Source organism: Phyllostomus discolor, chromosome 5 (assembly GCF_004126475.2).
Source record: "Phyllostomus discolor isolate MPI-MPIP mPhyDis1 chromosome 5, mPhyDis1.pri.v3, whole genome shotgun sequence".
Taxonomy (NCBI): domain Eukaryota; kingdom Metazoa; phylum Chordata; class Mammalia; order Chiroptera; family Phyllostomidae; genus Phyllostomus; species Phyllostomus discolor.
The window spans coordinates 156,857,051-156,875,834 of record NC_040907.2 but is presented as its reverse complement, the minus strand read 5'-3'; the positions used below and the strand labels follow the sequence as shown (position 1 = coordinate 156,875,834).

General features: G+C 41.8%; 1 protein-coding gene across 2 annotated transcripts in view; it reads right to left on the bottom strand.

Moving 5' to 3' along the window:
• SORCS3 (sortilin related VPS10 domain containing receptor 3) overlaps window positions 1-18,784 on the bottom strand; it is a 551,877-nt gene that overhangs the window by 16,545 nt on the left and 516,548 nt on the right. For both annotated transcript variants that reach the window (XM_036027268.1, XM_028514086.2), the window contains exons 18-21: window positions 18,491-18,662; window positions 15,957-16,143; window positions 7,797-7,930; window positions 855-978 (exon numbers count right to left, since the gene is read on the bottom strand). In XM_036027268.1, coding sequence (XP_035883161.1) covers window positions 855-978; window positions 7,797-7,930; window positions 15,957-16,143; window positions 18,491-18,662 — 617 coding nt within the window. The remainder of the gene's footprint in view (window positions 1-854; window positions 979-7,796; window positions 7,931-15,956; window positions 16,144-18,490; window positions 18,663-18,784) is intronic.

Sequence of the window (18,784 nt, the reverse complement as noted above, 5' to 3'; positions counted from 1 at the left end):
CACTTTTCTGTATTATATTTATACTTAATAAAAATGTTTAGTTAAAAAAAATGTTTTAGATGCCCAGTGAGAGAACCTGAGCATCACATTTGCAATAAATATAGGAAAAGACCAGAGGAGCTAGTACAACTTTCTAGAACACCCCTGATATAATGACTGTGTTCAGGGACTTGGGGGAGGTTGTGTGAGATGGTGAAAAAAGCACGATTTTATTTAAAATAAATTTAAAAATTAAGAATGGTTCTCCAGGATTCAGAACAAGATAGTGGTCCTATTTACCACTCTCCTGCCTTGCTCCATCCTTATATTTTTAGCCATATGTTCAGCCTTTGTAGCCAAGAATGTTAGAATCTTCACTGATCAAAAAAAAAAAAAACCCACATAGGTTATATGTAGTTCATTTCAATCCCTAAGCTATAAGCTCTTCAAGGTCAGGGACCATGACTCCTCCAACTTTTGAAATCACAAAAAATGAGCCCTCATCACCACAAAAAAATGGGTGCTGCATGTTTGTTGTAGATACTTCACCAGAGTATCAGATCTAGCTGCTACTATGACAGTTTTCCCGGCTTATGATCATTTCAACTTACAAGTCTCTAGCTAATAAGACCATTAGGCTGTGATGTGAACACATCCCAGAAGACAACAAATGCCTGTCTGTGCCCTGCTTCTCTTATAAGCCCTACTTTTATTCAGAAACAAGGCAGGAAAAAGGTTTGGCAACCTATTGTGGACATACATAATTTTCCCATGGCCTGGTGAATTTCCAAAGCAGTCAGCAGTTGTCACTAGGGTGGAGAGAGGGAATTGGCTGGGTAGGAGGAGTCATCTCAAGGACAATTTTCAGGGCTCACCGTGAACTGCGATATCTTTTGTGTCCTGGATGAGAGCATTCCCAGCGGCCACCTGAACAGTGATGGTATTGGTTCCCTCTGCAAGGAATGTGAAGGAAATACTGCTGTCCAAGGTGATGAGGGGCTAAATGAAATAGAAAGACCAATTTTAATGCTCTGCTCAATGTGAGATTTCCTCCTTTCCTGTAAATCTCAGACTGTCAAAATCTGCATAGCATTTGCATATCCCTAAGGGATCCTAACTTGAAAAAGGAAAAGAGGAAATTACACAGCTTCCCAAAACTGTGATTATATCCAGCATCCAAGAAGAGTATTAATAAATTCAAAATACTGTAACTGTAATAACTGTAAAGTGTTAATCCTGAGAAAGGAAGACTGGACGCCCTTGATTTTGTTTATCATTCTGTTCCTTCTCCTGGCACAAAATAGAAGCATGTTTTGTAACCTCTTCCTATTGGCTCTGGAAATAGAGCCAATATTCTCTTCTGCAATATTCCATGTTTCTGGTATTTTCAATCTGTATTCCATTGGACTGTAAGACTATTCAGAGAAGTGACTGTATTTTATTGATTCCTGTATCACCCACTTTTGGCACTCTGTTATGCAGATAGCAGAATACATATAGAAGTCAGATTCCTAGTCATAGTATTGGATTTTTATTTTATTATATCTGTGTTATCCATTGTAAGCCATTTCTAACATTTTTAATAGGTTGAAAATATATAAACATATATATGATCATTTTAATCTCTTCTCTTTTTTATTTTCCTTATTATAACTGAGGTGAGGATTTGCCTAGAATAAAAAGAGAAACAGAACTCTTTTCCCTGCTAATTAGGATCTTGATAAAATCTGGAGCTTATTAGAGACAAGAGAATGAAAGATCTTGAGATTAATGAGTCACTGTTCCGTGGTCACCTTGAGGTCCACGCCCTGTCACGTTCTCCCCCACATGCAAGGTAAGGCTGAATAAGAGGAGGCTTCTCTAAGGCAACTCATAAGGAGATATCACAAACCCAGGTGAGCAGACTCCCTCTCCTTTCTGTGTCGGGACAACAATGGGACAGAGAGTGAGCATGCAGCCTGGTAGGGATGCAGAGAACTTTAAGGAGTGGGTATCAGCCAGTACTCACAGAGCAAACTCATGCATCTTAACAGAACATGGCTTGGATGTGGGGGCCAGGGCCCCACAGGGGCTCGGAGATGTGGCTTTTAGACAGTATCCCTCCTGCAAGACAGGAATTCCTTCCTAGCTCAGAATTTTCAATGGTGCCTCTGAAATAACGATTTGATTTCTTCTGCTTTAAAATTCTCTATAGGTGGTAGATATATGGGCATTCACTATAAAATTATTTCAACTTTAGTTTATATTTGGAGGCTTAAATAATAAAATTTGGGGAAGAAACAAAAGCAGGAAGGAACAATCAATGTGTTTTTATTTCTCTTGACTCCATGAGATACTGTCTCTGATTGCCCTTCCGTTTTGGTGTGACTACCCTCAGCTATTTCTCTTCTCTTTCCCACTTCTCACCACCAGGATATCTTTCCTCCTTTGAATTGGTTCTTCGGTGAACCATCACTACTCCCCTGTCATCTTCAGCTTTCAGTGGTCTGCAGGGCCCCCTCTCCTTGCTCTGCACTCTCTTGTTTTAGATTCAGGTGGTTGGAACTGTGCTGGCCAATGGCATTCCTTTCTGAGGGAATGGGAATGCCTCTTATCCCAGCAGATTTGATATTCTCCTCATCTAGCTGCTTCCCTAGGAGATCCAGGGGCCAAGCAAGAATGCAGAGCAGCAAGATGAGGGAATGCCAACTGAGGTGGGAAGGACAATGCCATTGCACCAGGCAGACAGGGCTCTGAGCCACAGAAACAAACTGTACTGAAAGGTAACACTTGGTCCCCCAATGGCAGGCCCCAGACTTCACTGCTGGGGAAATGGCAGGAGCTAATCTTGTTTTCCAAATTGTTCTTGTTTTTCATCAGCTCTTAGGGCATCACAGCTCATATCACCTTCCTTGCAAAGCTGGAACACTCAACAGGATCCTTGAGTTCTTTCTTGGCCACCAATATTTAGAACATAATGCTAAATTAAATCAAGTATTTAAGGTTCATTTGCATGATCCATTAGGCAAGCAGACGCATTGGTTAAAGCCAGACCTCTGTTAATCCCAGCAAACTGGCCATTCACAGCCCCACAAATCCAACAGGTGGCCAGCCGACTGCCTTCTCTGTCTGTGCCCAGGGTGCAGGGCCAGCCCACGGTGAGGCTGCTTGGATTAACACTTCATGTCCTGCCCAGGCTCAGCACTACTTCCCTTCCCACAGAGAATCCCTCATGCGTGACAGGTCACTTGTTATCCACTGAGCCCAGCAAGAGACCAACAAAGCTCTGAGTGACTATTTAGTTACCAGATTTCCACTTGACCAATAAATGAAATAGGGAACTTCTGGGAAATCTTTAGATGCAGCCTACACCAGTTTGCCAGACACAGTCAGTCAAGTTAATACTGAATATCATGCAATCCGTACAATTTCAATGTATGCCTTGATGAAAACTGCCATTCTCAAATTGGGCAGGCTGTGTGATCAATATTCTTGCCTTACTTAAAAGCTACCGCAGATTATATAGTAATGTGTGAAAAGTGCTTATGATATAAAGTGGAAAAGGCAGAATATGTAATGTGAATATGCTACGACTAGAACTACGTGAAATCTTTATAATATATACAAAAGCAGAAACAAATAAAGCAAAATAGTATGTACAGAATATTACATGGGAATACAGAGTTAATGTGAAGAAAATTCAGTTTGGAAAAAAATTCCTCAAATGCACACACACAAACACACACACACATCCAAAAACCCTTCGAAGGTATCTCAGCGTCTAAGTATCACTGTCCATGAATCTGGTTCTATCTTCCATCATTCATTCCAAAATCCAAATTGCTACAACAAAACAAAAAGCATCCATTTACATCATTCAAAGCCACCCACTATCTATCCTCCCACCTTTGATTATATTTTCCAGTTTCTGCTTATGTTTCTGAATCCTCTGGGTTGTTTGAATCAGTCTACACCATCTATATGGAACACAATCATGCCCAAAGATTTAACTTTATATGTGAATTCCTTTCCTTCCTCTCTGCCTCAATTCTACTGCTCCTTTGATGCCAGCTTAGGACAAACCTCACATATAACCCATTCCACAACCAACAAACTCTATGTCCATCACCCTGTAGGCCACAGGTGGCAAACACAAGGCCTGTGGGCCAAATCCAGCCCTCCACCTTGTTTTATCTGGCCCAGCACCTTGTTTCTACCCAGCAGCAGCACCAAACTCTCACTTAACAGTTAAGGAGTAGTTACATTTATACAGTCTTAAAATTACATTCGGCCCTTTGAAGGCAACCACAAGACTGATGTGGCTCCCAGTGAAAATGAGTTTGACACCCCTGCTCTAGGCTGCTGGACTGGGCTAGTAAGAATACATTCCTAAGTATAGAACCTTATAGTATTGTTACCTTACAGTATCTATAATATCTGTTATCTTATAGTATCTTCTTAGATGTGAACCTCATATTCTTGAATAGATTATATTTCTTGAAGGCAACAACTGGAATCTACTCTGCTTTGTATTCCTCATAACATGTAACGTAAAAAACAGGCTCCTGAAGAAGATCCATTGAGCTATTGATTCGGTTTCACATCTCTCACTGTTAAGTCTGTAGGCATATAAGCTGAAATGTAGATTTCAGGAATGCTTGCTTTTTTCTTTTTACTTCTATACCACACTTGTTCACCAATAATAATCATTGCATGTGCATTTATCCTGCCTTCTGTGTGTACTGTAATTTCCTTGAAGGCAGAGGCAATGCTGTGTATGTTCTTTGATTCCCAAGTGCACCAAACAGAGGGCTAGACATAAAGAATGGGGTATTAATTGATTATTATTGAGAGATAATTTAATTCAACCACCAGAGTGAAACTGTCCAATCCACCTAGTCACAACACACAAACACACATACACCCACCAAACACTACCTTCCAAGCTAATTAGCCTGTTTTCTCTGTAAAATGGGATAATTTCTTCTATTTCAGTGATGTTCTAGTGATTGAATAAATAACACATATTAAGATACTCATACAAAGCAGCACTAGGAATAAATACTTAAAATTAGTATTAGCTCCCTTTACAGGTCAGTTTGCTAGTCAAAGGGAACCAAATAGCTCTAAAATCAGAGTGCTCACCATGACACCAAAAACATTCATTCATTTGTGAGCCAAAGGTCATGGGATTAATTACTGGATACAGTGGCCACATTGACGTGTCCATGATATGGTGCTGCAATAAAGCACTGAAAATGTATCTGTTTCAAATGGACTGAATAATCATTCTTGGAGGTGAGAGGGAAATGCATGGGACCAAGTTAGATTTGTCACTGACATGTAGATGCTACTGATGCAAATGATGAGCATGCACAATAACAACTGATATTTTCACATGCTTAGATGTATTCTAAGCACTTTATATACCTTTCTTAATCCTCAAAGCAATATTAGAGTATAATTACTACTACAATACCTCTGACACTGTAGTGAACAAAACCGGGACACAGGCAAATGATAAGATTTAACTGAAGACATACAGCCAAGAAGAATCTGAGTCTGGACTCCAATTCACTTTTGTCCTATTTCAAAACCACTCTTTTCTAATACCTCTCATGTATTATCATTCTCTTGCTTCTTTGGGAACAAAACCCAACCAGTGAGACCTTGCAAATCTTGGTACTTGGGCAGCACGCCACACTCATGTTTATAGATGGATAATTACTAACCAAAGGAACACCTCATGTCATCATCAATTGTAAAAACTTTAATGCTCTTCTGTTATTTAAAAATGGCCCTCTCATAACATGGCATAATATAGATTAGATAGATAAACACTTTATAGCTCGATGTTCATGGATCGCATATTAGTATTCTCACTTTAGAGAAATGAGCACTGAGCCTCACATCAGGTGATTTGTTCATGCTAACACAGATAATCGTTAGAGAAATTGAATTTAGACTCTCCAATCCCCTTATCCACTTTTCTGGTTATTTATCAAATATTTATTAGACACTGTCTCATTTTTCAGTTCTCAGAAGCAGCACTTGAAGAAAAACATGGTGCTGTGGAGAAACACCGTGTGGTAGGTTCCTTGCAGGCTGCTGAGTAAACCCTTGTGTTGATGACCAAGAAGTGCCCCCCTCACACACAGTAGTGTCCCGGTAAAAACCACCACTGGATGAACAGTAACAGAAAGGAATTCCCTGGCTAGCAGGCAAAGTCTCACATCATCAAAGGAGAAATGAACTCAAATTTCTTCTCCTCACTTTCTCTCCCCAGATGATTTTTTTTCCTTCACCATGTGTGTCTGTTGAATTTTGGAGGAGGATTTGAGGGTCTGTAACCTCTATGAGGCAGAGCAATACAGCTAAAGCATCCTGAGGCTGAAGGAGAGGGCAGTACATTATAGGAGGGAGCTTGGAGACCAGGATTTTAGGTTGGACTCTACAATTAACCAGCTGTTTCACCCTTGGGTGCTCATCTCAAACGGAGAGTTCTACTTCTTTAATGTACTAAATGGGAATCTTATTAATTAACCTCCATATCCATTGTCCGGTGCATAATAATCCCAGAAATGCAGATCAGTAGCCTCTGCTACAAAATAGATCTGAGAGTGTATAGCATGGATAATGCAAAGAGAAGAAGGGTTCTTGGTCCATGAATCTAGTTCTGTTTTTTTGTCAATCCATTTTAACTTCCAGTTTTTAGGATAAAATGAGAAGCATCCATTTAGTGAGTAGCTAGTGTGTGGCAGGGAGATACACATTCCCTTACTTAGTTTGCATGACCATCAAGATCACATAGATATTATTCTTTCCAGTGTGCAGTTGAGTGAGTTAATTCTGAAGTCAAATATCTTGACCAAGCTCACATGGCCAGTATGTGGCGGTGCTTGACCCTGACATGTGTCTCTCTGACTCCTTTCATACAGGGGCTGAAGTTCTCTTGTCATCTTGAAATGAGCAAACAAAACCATTGCTCCATTCATGTCTCAAAAGAATTACTACACCAGCAATTAAATATGTGTTACCCCTTTTAGATAGTCAACATTTCAAAGTCTCATATGATAGCTTTCTTAAATTATTTAAAAAAATAAAGCTAGGGACTGAAGGTGAGCAATAGCCATCACATCAAACATGGCCAAGGAAAATGCAAAGACTGTAACATGAATAGAGAACATTAAGCCACTAAATTGAGGGACCCTGAGTCCAACTGCCCCCAGACTCTGTTATACAAGTGTGGTTATTTTTGACACAAGTGTCCTCCCCATGAGTGGCTGGGAGCAGGGAGCATCTGCAAAGTCCAGAGTCTGGCCCCTATAGCGCCCTTCCGTGTGACTTGGCAACATCAGTACCATGTCTAAGAACCCTGGCCTTCAGAGAACACCGGTAGGTCTTGATAAAGATTCTTTACATGCACTATCCCACTTGCTCCTCACGGTCTTACACTGAACTAACTAATTCATATTTTGTAAATGGGGTTACTTAATCTCAGAACAGCTAAGTGACTTCCTTGATACTATATAGCTAGTGGAAAATCCAGGATTAAAACAGATGGGGCAAAGGAAGTTTTAGAAATATTGATCACAGGAGCAAGAACAACCAGATTAGTATAGTTTCTCAAAGAACTCTTACTTCCTTAGGGTTATTTGAACTTTCCCTATAATAATAATGAACTAGGGAGTTATATTGTATTCAGTTATGTGGATTTATAGTTTCATTAAGTACATCCTCTTGCCTATACCCCCAGCATCCCCAACGTTAACACAGAAGCTGGAGCCCAGGAGCATTCAGTATAGATCTAATCAGACACCAGGCGGAAAGGGCCAAACCTTTGTGCTATTGCCGAACCACCAGAAGTAGGTAAGAGTCCCCAGTTGACTGGGCCACACGACTGCACTGATGTTGACTTCCTTATTTCTTATGGCGACAAATGGAACTCGGAGGTGAACGTGCTCCACGGGACCTAAAGGAGCAAGGAAAACAATGTCAGTGTTTAAATTCCTGGAATAAACTATCACACTCCCAGGTTCTTAATCTTAACCATTATTACCGTCATCTATAAGAAACCAGAGAGGTATGTGTGCCAATGGGTGTGTGTGTTCTTGAAATGAAACACCACTTATATTAGGGAAATCAAATCAGGCTTCAGGTTTTTTTCTGAGTGACATTTGAACTTAATTGATCAATACATCTGAACAAACTGACAGTAACCAGAGGGGAGGAGGGAGAGGGATAACAGGGGAAAGAAGGGGAAGGGTCAGGTCAAGGGACATGTATAAAGGACCCATGGACAGAGACGATGGGGCGGGGGATGATTATTGAATGTGAGAGGAGGGGCGTGGGTAGAACAGGGAAGAGAATGGGGACAACTGTAATTGAACAACAAACAAACAAACAAATAAAATACATCTGATAAATCAAACCACAAATGCTTATGAAACTCCGATTCAAGGACAAAGATAGTTTACTAGACACTGAGCCAATAAACAGGGAGAAAAACAGCAGTCACTTTCATTTCTGAGCATTAGCCTATTTAGTGGTTCAGGGTCAATACACTGCATGGGGGTTCTCCCATTATCCTCAACTGGGAATGAGTCCCATCCTCTCCAACCATCGGCCACTGTGCGTGTGGTTGGCAGCACTCAGTGGGTGTCATTCAGAAGCAGGCAAGCTGTTTCACAAAAAAGAGAAACCCCATTTCCCTATACTGAAGGAGATACAAACGCCAGGTTCCCAAATAATAAAAAAGCTGTGGCAAACAGTTGACCAAATGTTTCCTTCTTTTTTTTTTTTCAGTTACATTAGCCAAGTGCTGGAAGCAACCTAAGTGCCCATCAGCAAATGAGTGGATCAAAAAACTATGGTGCATTTACACAGTGGAATTTTACACAGCAGAGAGAAAAAAGGAGCTTATACCTTTTGCATGGATGGAACTGGAGAGCATTATGCTAAGTGAAATAAGCTAGGTGGTGAGGGACAAAATGCCATATGATCTCACCTTTAACTGGAACATAATCAACAAAAGAAAAAAAGCAAACAAAGTATAACCAGAGACATTGAAATTAAAAACAATCTAATAATAGCCAGAGGGGAGCAGGGAGGGTATAGTGGGGAGAAAGATTTTCGGGAACTACTATAAAGGACACATGGACAAAACCAAGGGGGAGGGTGGAAGCAAGGTGGGGAGGTGGGTTTGGATGGGGTGTGGGGGAGTGGTAGGGAGAAAATGCAGACAACTGTAATTGAACAACAGTAAAGTAATTTATGAAACAAACAAAAAAAAAACTGAGATAAGCAGTATCAAGTTCTAAGTTAAGAGAACATACCGGAATACATTCTGTGCACAATAAATGAGGACTTTAACTAAACTTATTTCCAAAATAAAATGAGAGAGGAAAATGCTCATGGGAAATGTTAATATCTCAGCGTTGTACTTGTGGGGTAGATACGTTATTATTTGTCTTTGGGATTTTCTCTTCTACCTCTGTCCCTTCCTCTTTCTTTTTCCTTCCTTCTTTAATTTTTTCTCTATACTTCCTTCCTCCCCCCTCCTTTCCCTTCCTGTTTTTCCTACTTAATCAAATCCAATCAAAATGTTCTAATTACCTGTTCACAATAACTGCACATTTCCCTGGTTTCCATTGCTACAGTCTGATTAGTGAAAGTGATTAAAAGTCACAACTGCAGGAAGGACATCTTGTTAGCCTGGGGATCTTCAGTATTTCCCATAGGTGGGACAGTTTTCAGGCCACCCAGCCTTCGCTATTTGCATCTTTGATCCCTTTGGACACAGCCCAGTTTAAATTGAAGAAATGACATGAAAACAGATGGGTACTTCTCATTTCTGCTCTGGTTCAAATTAGCTATTGATCATTTCCTCTATCTTACAAGGCCTTGACCCTATATAGACTGTTACCTTGTCCTAAAAATAAGGGACAAACTTGCTCCACCTTCCTGAGGCAACAAGAACATATGAAAGTAACGTGTGGCTGTTAAGAGCACTGCAGAGGTAATTTTGGGTCAGTACTATTCCTACGCCCACCATCATGACCACCAGAGCACCACTGCTTTTGTGTATCTTTGGGTAGGATCCCCTCTAAGGACAGTGGGCAGTATTCTGGGTCCCGCTGGACCTATTCTCTGTGTGGATAAATTTACATCAGGGAGAAGGTGTTTGGACATGGACTGATGCTGGGTAATAAGACCAGCCAGCTCTGCTTGCCACTGTCCAGACTGTACTCTCCAACAGGTCTTCAAGAATCTGTGTGTCTACACCCCCAAAATATTCTCTGCTTATAGCTCTCTGACCTGACTCCAGATGTACAGCACATCAAGATTTCCTCCAGCAAAGAACTTGAACCTTGTCACATCAGAGACTTCATCATTATCAATAAGGAAGTCTTCAATTAATTCTATGTGGTTTCATCATTGGTGAGAATAAAAAGCACAAGGTATGAGAAAACATTAGCTACTCTTACTGCTTTATTGACTCATTTCTAAGAGTTCGCCTAATGTCTCTCTCTCTCTCTGTATTGTTTTGTGCTTTGCTGGTCAGTGGGGAAGAGAATAAGGGAGTGGGAAGGAGTCTCTGGCTAGCCCATGTCCAAGGAAGGAGATGAGAGAGCTGCATCTTACATCATCACCTCAGTCTTTCTCCGTTGCCAGACTCGAGTCCCACACTCTTCCTCTTCTGCCCCCAAAGTCAATGCTCCTGCTGTCAAGGGAAACGGTCGGGAGCCCATTCCCCAGGCCAGCTCATGGGAACCCCGGACTCTTCCACAGTTAAGGAACGAGGCCGCTGTGGCTTGTGGCCTTATAAATTCTTGTCAGCCTGCTGTCACTCAAGGGCCAGGGCTTACATTGGCAGGTATTTTGATGCCCATGAAGATAACAGGAGACCTCTTTCTCCCTAAACTCATAGAAACACAAAAGGGATGGGGCTTCCATGGATTGGGACGCATCACATTTGGCCACATTTACTCCAGCAGCAGGACAAGCAGGTTTGGGTAAATATAATCTCAAGTAACAAAGCAGGTAGGAGCTGTTTAGCACAAAGAGCCTGAGACAGAAACTTCAAGCTTCCACCCAGATAGAGACAGACCATGGATCGGGGAGAAGAGAGCTGAAGGGATTCAGGAGTGCGCATGGCAAACACCTAATACCTTCACTGTCACATAGTGCTCTCTTTGATAAAAATCTAATAATCTGTGTGAGAACGGTTATTATGGGCAGCTAACAACTACTTTTGTTAGCTAATGGCCCACGGTGAGGCCAAGAGCAGTTTGCGCTCTAATAACTGTCTGGTAAGTGCGGTCCTGATTGATTTAGAGGGAACTGTGAGCATGGTAAAGGTTTCAAGGAACATTTTCTCCTCCATGCACAAAGCCCACAGTTTAAACCTGTTCCTTGATATTGTGTTTTTTTTTGCCACTGAGACGCATGAGTCTTTGAGCCCTGCAGACAAGGACCATTCTTACCACAATTAGGAACAGGGGCAGGACCTTGGAATAGAGAAAAGTAAACTTTTTTTCTTTGTCTTCATGTTTAAATGCCACAGAAGTATCAGGAAGAAAGTTAATAGGAAGTACTTGGTTCAGCTGACCCTTGAACAACATGGATTTGAACTGTGCGGGTCCATTTAAAAAAATTATTGAATTGATTGGGGTGACGTTGGTTAATAAAATTATAAAGGTTTCATGGACAGAATTCTTTTTTAAAGATTCAATTTTAGAGAGAGGGGAAGGGAGGGAGAAAGAGAGGAAGAGAAACATCAATGTGTGGTTGCCTCTTGCATGCCCCCTGCTGGGGACCTGGGCAGCAACCCAGGCACGTGCCCTGACTGGGAATTGCACCTGTGATGCTCTGGTTTGCAGGCCAGCACTCAATCCACTGAGTCACACCAGCCAGGGCACAGTGTGCAATTTTATAATACCTTATCTGTATATGGTATTGTGTGTTCACCACCCCAAGTCAAGTCTCCTTTTATCACCATATATGATGCCTCCCTTTACCCTTTTCTACTTCCCCCCTGCCTCCCTCTCTCTGGTAATCACCATACTGTCCTCTATGAGGTTTTTTCCTTTGCTTAATTGCTTTACCTTTTTCACCCAGTCTCCCCAAACCCCTCCCCTCTGACAACTATCAGTCTGTTTTCTGTATCTATGAGTCCGGAAAAAAGAAATTGAAGAGGATACAAATAACTGAAGGCAAATACTATGTTCATGGACTTGAAGATTTAACATCATTAAAATGCCCATACTACTGAAGGCAATCTATAGATTTGATGTAATTCCTGTCAATATACCAATGGTGTACTTCGCAGAACTAAAGCAAATATTTTGAAAATTTATTTGGAACAACAAAAGGCACTGAACAGCCACAGCAACCTTGAGAAAGAACAAAGTTGGAGGAACCACACTACCTGATAGTAAACTTTGAGGGGGGACCCCCAAAAACCCTATAATTTATTTATTAAAAATGTGTATTTATTCTTACTTGTTTAATCCTCAGTCGCCTTCAACATACTCTCCATTGGATACAATACACTTAAAGAGATGGTTTTTTCCACTGCTCAAAACAGTTTTTGAACTCCTTGATTTTGATGCCTTTTCGTGTTTCTGCCATTTTTTGGTTTCACGACTTCCATACTGGCAAAATGTTTCCCTTTTAGGAAGTTTCTCATCCAGGGAAACAAAAAAAACTGTTGCTCGGGGTGAGATTGGGTGGATAGGGAGGGTGGGGCACGGAGGTCATGCTGTTTTTGGTCAAAAACTGCTGAACACTCAGTGTGGTGTGGGCAGGCACATTTATAAATCACCATCATGAAATGGACAAATGTGTTGAGTCTTCAGAAAAATTTACTGAAGCTGAACACAGCCTCTCACAACAACACCAGCTGGTGCACTGATACAGATGGGTTCCTAGAACACTCACCTGGGGGGGGAAGCCTACATTTAGGGGCCTGCCTTCCAGAAGTTTGTTTTGTTTTGTTTTGTTTTGTCCCCCCTTTACAAGGCCTTAGTAATCAAACAGCATGGTACTGACATAAAAACAGACATAGAAAACAATGGAACAATATAGAGAGTAAAGACATAAACACATGCCTTTATGGTCAATTAATACTTGACAAAGGAGGCAAGTACATACATACAGTGGGATAAAGATAGCCTATTCAATAAACGGTGTTAGGAAAATTGAACATGTGCAAAAAAATGAAACCAGACTACCTTCTTACAGCTCACACAAAAATAAATTCAAAATGGATTAAAGACTTAAATGTACAGGTCCATTCATACGTGGATATTTTAAATAAACATATACGTACTGAAAATGTATTTTTCTCCCTTATGATTTTAATAATATTGTCATTTCTATTACTCTTTAAAGTAAAAATATAATATATAATACCTATAATATACAAAATATGTGTTAATCAACTGTTCATATTATCAGGAAGGCATCTGGTCCACAATAAGTAGTTGATCAACATTAATAGTTGATTAACTATTAGTAGTTGAGATTTGAGGGAGTCAAAACTTACACATGGATTTTTGACCACATAGTGGGGCAGCACCCCTCACATCTGTGTTGTTCAAGAGTCAACTCTAATTACTATCACAGGTAACACTCACCATGTGCCAAGCTGGGTGCTAGGTTGTATTTTGCACACTTCAGAAAAATGTTAAAAAATATCTGAAATTGCCGCTTGTCAAAAGATCTGTGTGTACCGCTGGCCCTGAACTAGCATCTGGGAACGTGGCCCTGAGAGTGTTCCAGCGAACGGTTAACTAATAAGAGCAGTTCACTCTGTCTGAACTGTTTCGCCAACAGTATGGTTTATTCTGAACACCTGCTTTCCTCGGGGAGTCTGGACTTTTGCGATATGCTAGGCAAAGGATGCCTACTTGATCAGAACCCAATAGAAATCATGGACACTAAGTCTCCAGAGAGATTCTCTGGTAGACAGCCCTTTACACATGTCACTGCAACTCATCGCTCGAGGAATTAAGCATGTCCTGCATGGCCCCACGGGAAGAGGACTCTTGGAAGCTTGCGCCTGGTTTCCTCCTGACTTTGCCCTGCGAGCCTTCTCCCTGAGATGATCTTGATTTGTTTCCTTTCACTGTAATACATCACAGTCATGACTACAACTACAGGCTGCGTTCTGTGAGTCCCTCTGGGAAACTGGCAAACCTGGGGGTGATTTTGGGGACCCCTGACAGACATGCACAATCCAATTGGTTCTTAAAGCCTCCCTATAACCTAAATATTAAAGATGAGGAATCAGAGATTTGTAAAGACTAAGGAAGTTGACCAATACCAGATATTTAACAATGGGATGTGTTAAGAATTCAAATGTAGATCTCTCTTGCTTTGAACCCTGGGTTCATGAATACCCTGCACACCACCCATCTGGGTTTTCTAACTCGGTGTTTCTGACACAGAATGATTATAGCTGGTGTGGTGTCATTATCACCACTTGGGCCGCTGATGGCCCATTTCTAGCAGAACCTCCCTGTGCCCCCCTGGAATATAACCTCTGCAAGGGCAGGGCCACACCTGTATTGACGCCTCCCCAGGTCCCAGCAGAGTGCCTTTTACATATTAAGAAATCAAGCCCTGGCTGGCATAGCTCAGTGGATTGAGCACGGGCTGGGAACCAAAGTGTCCCAGGTTCGATTCCCAGCCAGGGTACGTGCCTGGGTTGCAGGCCATAACCCTCAGCAACCGCACATTGATGTTTCTCTCTCTCTCTCTCTCTCTCTCTCTCTCTCTCTCCCTCCCTTCCCTCTCTAAAAATAAATAAATAAAATATTAAAAAAAAAGAAATCAATAAATATTTGTTGAATGAATTAGTGAATGATTAGATGTTTCATTTGTGTTTCCTCTTTAGTGTTAACAAGAACACTTTGAAGCAGGTACCAGTTAGAATTAAGCCATTCTAAAATTAAAGGTCAGAAGACTACAAGATGAAACACTTTATCTCATGTCCACAGAGCCTGACCTCTTTAGGAGTATAGCTGGGATATAATCTAGGTCTTTTCCCATGCACTTCCCCTATTACTGTTGTCCCTTTTCTATGAATGTGATTAGAATGCTTAGACACTAGCTAGCTTACCGTGTGCCAGGAACCTCTTAAGTATGGGCTATTTATATATTGAAGTTTATATCATCACTGAGTTGTTCATAGGAAATGTGTTCCTTGTATTCATTTAGACTCTTTTAAAATGTGGCATTTTCAACACATGTAGCACATTCCTCCAAGAACACCGTGGGGTATACACATACGAACCATAGAAGTCCTTCGACTCATGGATGTCACTGCTAGAGATTTAGGAAACCAAGACCAGCTCTCATAATATTTCCTTGATCCAACATTCTAAAATCATAATATTTAAGTTTCAGTTTATATGAGCCAAGTCCCAACACAGCAAATACACGAAATGCATCCAGTACAAACAAAATATTCAGATCTTCAGCTGTTGTGTTGGTTTGTGCCAAGCAAGAGCCAACAGCAGCGAAATCACATTCTAGGACAGCAAAAACATTTTGGAGAGTTCTTAAGACTGTTTGCAACAGAAATGAAATTGCAGCACCCTTAGATGTAAGAATTAAGGTTTTTTGTGTGTTCAGTTCTACATTTTAAAAAATCTGAACATCTGTTTCTTTCATCTTTCTTTGGCTCTTCCAGCATAGATAACAAAAGGAAGGGACGTTCCCCTCAGTGTGGGTCTGCCTGTGCGTACTTCCGTCAGAACACAGTGGGGTGGAAAAGGAGGGGTGGATGGTACTATGTTACCCTCACTTGTGAGATAGTCTACTTCAGAGTTAGGAAATGGAAACATCGATGAGCACACATCTTGATCTTTTGACTTGGGCCATCCTTTAGCATAGTAGTCACACCAAACCCCATCCCAGCTCCAAATCCCAGAGGGAGTTGTCCACTGGGAGGCAAGTAAGAAAGGGGAAGGAAGGCTCATGCTACTTACAAACCACGTGCAGGAAGAGGACGGCTGTGTCCGAGCCCAAGTTGTTCTCAGCATAGGCCGTCACCTGGAAGATGCCCGCATTCTTGTATACGTGCTTGATGCCATCCTCAATGGGGCTGAAGTTCGCATAGGACACTGCAATCCCGTCCCCAAAGTCAAGCTGGATGTTTGTCCTTTGGAGATCTCCCTGAGGAGGAAAAGGCAGTTGGCCTGGGTCCAATCATGTGGTCCAGCCTGACCCCATCTGACACTTCAACCTGGGCCTTCACCACCACCCACTGAAAACCTAAAGTCACTCCCAGGGGGGCTGAAACACCCTCAACACAATCAATAGACTCCCAGAGGATACCCACTGGGCATTATGGACTATTGTCTTTGTACGCCCAAGCCCAGGCATGCTGGGTCAGTGTGACACAGGCAATGATGGATAAGCTAGAGACTCTATGAGACTCTGAAGATGGGGAGCCAAGGGCTTCCCTGGTGCCCTCACATGTGGTTTAATTATTCCTCTGCTGTGACATAATGATAACAACAGTAATAATAGTAGCAGCAAACACAGTTTCTGTTCAGTTCCAAGCATTTAATTTTCCCACAACTCCATAATGTAGAAAGTATTATTGTCATCATTTTGCAAATAGGGACAAAAATGAAGTAATTAGACCAAAGTCTTGCAGCTAATAGTTGGAGAGCCAAGTTTTGAACTCTGGCAGTCTGATTTCAATGTTAATGTCCTTAACTACAATACTATAATTACAATTGTTCTTATTTTTTATTGTTGACTATTATGTTCTAAGTATTATGCTAATAATGCCACCTTCAAAATGACTCTATAAGGGTAAAATGACTATTCCCAGATAAACACTGCAGACCAGCTAAGGTTACCTCTGTGCTCTGCTGCCATTGGACTTCCCTAAACCTACTTAAGCCCACTCTTCCCTGAAAGATTTTCTGACCCTCCCAGCACACAGATACCGCTGCCTCTTAAAAGGCCAAGAGGATCCTGGGTGCTGTCTGGTAGTGTGATACCCATGGTTCAGATGAGTGCATCTCACCACCCACCCCAAGGCAAGGTTCAGCTTCTTAAGAGCCAATGTTAAACCTCATCCTTCCTTGCTGCCCCCTCCACGCATACTGGACCAACACCCAGCATAAATATAACTGAACCTGACCATGAAGCAAAGATACCAGATGAAAAAGAAGAATCATATCTCTGTTTAAACACAATGAAAGAGAAATGCATCATTTTGGAATTATGAGCCAATCCTTCTGGCCAGTGAATGTGCATCCGTCAGAGTTTTGCTCTCTGTCTCTTCCCCTATAGCAACCTAGATGTGAGTAAAATATTGATAGGTACTCCCCTGCCCCACATGCAATGTCAACTACCTTTGAGTTTATGAATATAAATTAAAGTGGAAATGAACTGGAGGCAATTCACATGGATAAGATTGTGACGTTTCATATCCATTCAAGAGAAGGTTTTTATAGCTCTGGTCTGGGAAACTCCCTAGTGAAAATGAGATAATGACCTCCTCCGAACCTTAAAGTTTTGTTTGTTTGTCTTTTAATCCGAGTGCCTAGTGCGGGTGAAGGCTGAAGACTCTGTCAGCTCAGGATAAGGAACCTTCACCATCCTCTCCAGTGTGAGCCTGCCTTTAAAGCTTTCTGAAGTGTTTACACTTAGGAACAAAAGAAAAAGGGGAAAAAAACCCTCCTGACCTGTTTTGGTCCCTTTCCAAGATCTCAAGAGCACAGAGCAATTTGCATATAAATTTAGAGGGTTTTGTAAATCAGGCAAGCCTTCTTGCCCCACAGTCTCAGCAAGGCGTGCCTAAAAACCCGACCTGGTTTGGGAAGAGATGAAACAGCTCATTTAGGGAGCCAGAAGCAACCAGCAGAGCTATTTCTATGCTGGAATGAATGAATGCAGTCTGCTTTACTGCCCAGATTGCAGACGACACTAAAAAATGAACTAATGGAGCAACTAGCTGATGGAAAATCAACTAATAAGACATTCTTCATAAATACCAGTTGAAAGGATTTCAATAATCTTCCCCTACCCTCACACACATACTCTGAAGACCCCTTGCCTTGTGGGCTTTTAATTACAGGGGGGTAAGTGTTAGAATAAAGCAAAAAAAAAAAAAAACATTCCGCAAGGCAAGAGATAAAATTTGAATTTCCTTCTTCTGGCAAAGTTTACAGTATACGGTCTTAGGGTGATAAACATTCTTTCAGCAGAGTGGAGCCTGAGGGGGAGCCTCAAAGGATGCATCCAGTTCTGCTCTGCCCAGAGACAGCTGGCCCGGCTGCAGCCTGAGTCCGCTTTGCTGGATGAGTGGAAGGAGTCTAAACAGGTCTCTGAGCAGCCCAAGCCCTCCTCATTCCTTCTGTCTTCTCCCAGAAGGCTCAGCTTTCAACATTGACTCTCGTGCAGACACCTGACTGAACACAGGAATTTTTTTCTCCTTCCCTCTTAGAGAACAGAGAATGGTCTGCTTGTGAGTTCTGACCCCCCAATCCCAGGCTGCCCCTACCTCCTCCATGAGGATGATGAAGGTTGCATTGTGCCCCTGCTCTGCCACCAGGCGTCCATCAGTTGTCACTACGTGGAGGCCCCGAGGGGCTTTTCCGGGGCACAGCTGGGCCTTGGCGGTGTACTTCTCTCTCAGCCCGTCTGTGCAGTTGTTGGACACAATCCGCCGGTACCTAAGGAGTATTGACAATTGTCAGCGGTGCGACTGGTCTGGTTTGCATTGTGTGTGTCTGTTCGAAAGAGTGCAGGAGAGCAAGGCAGACATTTTGCACAGCGCTTCGAAAAACGGAGTCTC